The 5346-nt window shown below is 45.2% G+C and overlaps 1 protein-coding gene across 1 annotated transcript; it reads right to left on the bottom strand.

Annotated features, from left to right (window-relative positions):
• Positions 1-2984: 2984 nt before the first annotated feature.
• On the bottom strand, positions 2985-4688 carry LOC110899178. The gene has a single exon (XM_022146053.2). It carries the CDS (start codon positions 4686-4688, stop codon positions 2985-2987), a length of 1704 nt encoding a protein of 567 aa, XP_022001745.2.
• Between the last annotated feature and the right edge of the window lie 658 nt (positions 4689-5346).

Below are 5346 nucleotides of genomic sequence, written 5' to 3'. Positions count from 1 at the left end.
CCTAATGCAAGAATGAAAATACGACTCAACTGCTACCTAAAAATAAAAACTAGAAAGGAAAAAATAATAAATAAATAAATAAAAAAATACAACAACAACAAAAAAGGGAAACGACTTAGCTGAGAATGTGAGACTGTCAAAGTGCCAGTCGTTTCCACATAAGCCCTCCAATTCGAAACGCGCTCAGCAAACAACTCCTAACCTCGGACACGCGAACGAAAGCGGCTACAAATACCAACCTAATCAAGCGAATACCAAACACTAGCAAAAGATAATATAATATATCACGTTCAACAACCATCCACAATTATCAACCAACCCCAAAACCCATCCAACCTGTTTAAAATATTAGTACAGACCAAGATATGATGAAAACAGCATAAAAGAAAAATATAACAAAACGGTATGCTCGATCACTGCTGCATCATCCTCAAACCACACCATCTACTCCTCATCTCAAACCATGCTCCACGATAACTTACCACTCTCAGTGGTAAATCAGCTCGGCTCCTCCTGAGCAGCCCCCTGATATCTTGTTGAAGCACCTCGCCTGCATTTGGTTCCTGACGAGGAACCTTCACCTGACACACTGTAAACATAGTTCGAAAACGCGCAAAAACAGGTGAACAGTCAGTAAACACAAACTATTTTTTTTTAAATTAATACTATACATTCAAACAACGACCGTATAGCATTTCGTTCGCGGCCGTTGTTCGAAAACAAGTGACCTTATGCAACACAATTACAAACCGACTCCGCCCGAATGGAGATTGAGTACGAGCGAAGCGGTTTGAATATCAGGTGAGCATATCGACACTACATGACACTAGCAAGACTCGAAACACACTTAAAACGACACAAAGGACCCTAAAAAACGCAAAACTCAACTCAACCTAAACTAGACGCAGAATACAAGACTTACAACCCTACCTCCTCCCGGCACTTTACTCGCCCTCGAGTAAACCCAAGTGCCGATAAGGACCAAAGTGTGGATGCAACGGATCACGGTTCGCAACTTTAGTGAAACAAAAAATATGTTTTTACGTCAAAAAGTGCACGACCCGCTTCCCCACACTTAAGCGTTACTATGCCTGTATCAATGCATCACACAAGCAACCAACCCACTAGCCCTTGTCCGAAACAATTTCAAAGACAGAAGTAACCAAACCAACCCTTGTGCCACCCGAACATCCCAGTAAAACAACCTGTCATCCTATACGAAAAGTGTAACCCCATATCAAACAAAACAGATTAATGCATGGAACAGACTCCGATATCGACACCGACGATCAAACATACTACCTTCTGAAACTTGGTGACTCGGCAATAAAGCAATAATCATTCAAGCTCAACTAAACGCGACCATTGTAACCAAAACAGATAACCCAGTGAAACCTTCTGTCGCAATCCACAAACAATAGACACAAAACCACGACTTGATACTCGAAGATTCTAAATGCAGACCTTTACTACACTCTCATACAAACTGACCCGACACCTAAGACATAAACTTGAACCGACTGGACTCGATAGACTCACATACAGCCAAACAGACTCACTAAAAAAAACTAACCTAAAATACAAGAGGAGTTTGGCAGGGAAACATACCTGAACTTTATGAGAAACAAAAGAGAATAAGAAACTTTTGATTGAATGTTGAATCCCCAACTGTAATTCCGATTGTAAGTGTCGGTTGTGTACGGCGGCGGATAGGGAGGGGAGTCGGGGTTACGGTGATGGACGAGGTGTGAGGGGACTGAGGTGGGGTTTTTACGGTGGGTGAGGGAGGAGGTAAGGTGGTCGGCGGTAATTGGAGGAGGAGTGGGGTAAAGTGGAGTTGGTGGTTGGCGGCGGCGCGTGAGATGTTCAGGTGGGTGGTAAGCGACGGTTTAGGGAGGGAGGTGATAGTGAGAGGTTGAATGGTGGAGGGGTAGCGGCAGAAGTGTGGTGAGCGGCGGTGGTTATCGGCGATTAGGGGGTTGGATATGATGTGGGGGTGATGGCGGCTCAGGAGGGGATGGTTAGGGTGGTGAGCGATAGAGATGGTGAGGGAAGCGGCGGCGGATAGTGGGGAGTCGGAGAGAGAAGACGGTCAGCAGTAAGGAGGAGGAGTGGGGTAAAGTGGAGTTGGGGAAGGAGTGAAGTAAATGGGTGAAAAAGTAAGCTACGGTTGGAGAAGGAAAGGAAAGTTAGGTGGAAGGGTTTTACAAAGTTTGGTTTTCAAATAAATGTGGGTTGCAGATATAGCTCTTGGCGGCCCGCCAGAAAGTTGATGAAGTGGGTGGCGGTCGCCACCACGTTACTTACGATTTTTTTTTTTTTGTAAGCTGCAGATAAGGTGTCTGGCGGGTGGCGAGGGAGATGTGTAGTAGGTGGCGGCCGGCTAAAGAGCATTACTGCTAGAATTGTTGTTTAAATGCCTTAGAAAAATTTTGATTCTTTTTCCAAACCATCCAAAACCCAACCAAAAATTTTCAAAGTATAAAAACTTACCTGGAACCTTATTTCTCTTGTAAATTCCTGCAAATACTCGGTAATGCCCTCCTGCAAACGACTCAAAACACAAACAAAGACCCGGAAAACTAACCAAAACGACCGTTAGTTACCGAAAACTACGAAAAGAAAAAAAATACGAAGATACAAACTCTACAAATGAGTAACAACTTCTCACATACTTATGGGGGATCATAGAGATGCAGCTCACCTCCAAACACACTCTTGCGGGCTGTAGCACCACTATATGTATCGCCCAAATCAACCCGAAAACCCTCATCTCTTTCAAAACCTCTCAATTCCGCATCTAGCGTTTTGAATCCACATTCCCCATGTTGAAATCTATCCCCACACTGAGGTTTGCTCAGTGTCTTAATCCTAGATTCTAAACGCTCCACTCTCTCCTCTAATTCCTCTAACTTTCTATCCGGTGGGTCCCCACACTTAAATCCTGTCCCTTTCTCTAAACTCGCATCACTAACATCCCTCTTCTAATCTCTCTCATCTTTCTCACACTCCCCCACTAACGAAACCGAACGCACTCTGTCAGTATGCCCTTTCGAACTCATAACCTCAAAAACTATTGATTCCTCGCCCGCTCTAAGTGTGATGGTGCCTAAAGAGACATCTATTAGAGCTTTAGCGGTATTTAAGAATGGGCGACCTAAAATTAACGGTATGTTTTCATCGGCTTCCATGTCTAGAATAACGAAATCGGCCGGAAAAACAAACTTGTCCACCTTAACAAGCAAATTCTCCACTATTCCCCTCGGGTGTTTCACGGACCTATCAGCTAAGGACAATGTCATTCGAGTAGGTGAAAGCTCGCCTAAGTCTAGCTTCTCATAGAGAGAAAAGGGCATCAAATTAATGCTAGCACCTAGGTCGGCTAAGGCTCTAGTGTTCGTGTGACTACCGAATAGACAAGGAATAGTGAACACACCGGGATCGGTAAGCTTTTCGGGTAACTTATTTGAAACGATGGCCGAACACCCTCCATGCAATGGGACATTAGACAACTCACCTAATTTCTCTTTGTTCTTAAGAAGGTCCTTCAAGAATTTTGCATATTTTGGCATGGACTGGAGTGCCTCTATAAACGGGAGATTAATCTTCAATTGCTTGAAGATATCTAAGAACTGCCCGTATTCCCTCGAGTATTTTTGATTCTTAAGACGTGAGGGAAACGGAACATACGCATGATTCACATAGGGTGAAGGACTAACGTCTATGGGCGTTTTCTCAACTTTCTTCTCACTTTGAGACTCACCGGGCTGTGCGGTACTTGCTGGGCTTAACCTCTTTTGCACTTTGCCGGGAGCCTCCATCTCTATCACTTCATCTATAATGTCTCCATCCTCATCGACCTCTCTCTCTTCTATGCTCGGGTTCCCTACGGTTCTGCCACTACGAGTGGTAATGGCTTTTACATGAGCGTTCGGGTTAGGTTGGGTGTTGGCTGCAAACTGACCGGGTAATCTTTCATCTAACTTCCTAGACATATCACTTACAACCCTAGAAAGGTCTTGGACCGCAGCTTGGTGATTCTTAAGCATAAGATCATGTTCACTAAGTTTCTTTTGGGTATTTTGATCCATAACAATTAGTTGACTCATCATGGACTCCATTATTTCCATGCTACCCCCTAAATCGAAACTTGAACCTTGACCTGTTTGAACCTGATTATTTGACCCCCCCCCATCCTTGACTTGCCCATTTAAGCCCCCACTGAAAAGCGAACCTAGACCTCTATTTGGATTTTGAGCTATTTGAAAACCAGGAGGTCCATTTGAGCGAAAATTGTTATTATTATTAAAATTATTATTATTATTTCGCCAACCCGAGCCAAGATTATTGTTACCAAAACCGCTAGTCTGACCTCTACCAAACCCTCCTCCTAAATAATCACATTGCTCCTCACCAACTAGTAAAGGACATGCACTCGTGTCGTGACCACCTCGACAAAACTCACACTTATCAACCTTAGCTCTAATCTCCTTAAGCTCTCGAGTGATGTTTTCCAAAATAGAGGCTAAACTAGGGTCCATGGTGACATGGTTCACCCCATGGGCGGGTGCACTAGTAGTGGTATGTGAATTACCACTTTGGTACCTCTGATCGGATCGTGCTTGGGATTGAGACTGAGCAAATGCCTCAAAACGCTCTCGACACTCAGCTACTGTAAGAATACCCATCATGTGCCCCCCCCCCCCCCCGCATTAGTGTCGAACCTCTCACGAGTCTCTTGGGTGAGACCGTTATAAAATTTCTCGCACAAAGCCCAATCAGAAAGACCATGCTGGGAGCAACGAGCACAAAGGTTTTGGAAACGCTCCCAAGCAAGGTAGTAAGGCTCGTCGGGCTCCATGCGAAAAGAGTGGATTTGGTCCCTAAGACGTGCGGCTTTGGCGGGCGGGAAATACTTGTTCAAAAAGGCTTGACGAAGCCCCGCCCATGTGGTAAAGGTACCGGTTGGTTGAGAGTCCAACCAAGTAGCCGCACGGCCGGCTAATGAGAATGGGAAAAGCTGTAGGTAAGTGGCATCGTTGGGTGCACCGTGAAGGTTAAAGGTAGCTAGCATGCGGGAGAAACGGTTGATGTGGGCCGGGGCGTCTTCATCGTCCCGGCCATGGAATTGGATGGTATTGGTGATGGCTTGCATGGCATAAGATGGAATCTGCCATGAGTTGTCATTAACTATTGGTGGGACGGTGATGGGTGAAGCAAGGCCGGTAAAATCCTGAGTGGCCTGCTGATGGACGGTTTGCCTAGGGTTGGCCATTGGTTCTACGGTTACTAGATTGCTAGAGGTACTAGAAGTAGGGCTTTCGGGTGGGGAAACCTTAGGTGAAG

Source organism: Helianthus annuus, chromosome 2 (genome assembly GCF_002127325.2).
Source record: "Helianthus annuus cultivar XRQ/B chromosome 2, HanXRQr2.0-SUNRISE, whole genome shotgun sequence".
In the NCBI taxonomy this organism is placed as follows: Eukaryota; Viridiplantae; Streptophyta; class Magnoliopsida; order Asterales; family Asteraceae; genus Helianthus; species Helianthus annuus.
The sequence above is the reverse complement of the archived record's forward strand: the minus strand, read 5'-3'. Positions and strand labels throughout refer to the sequence as shown.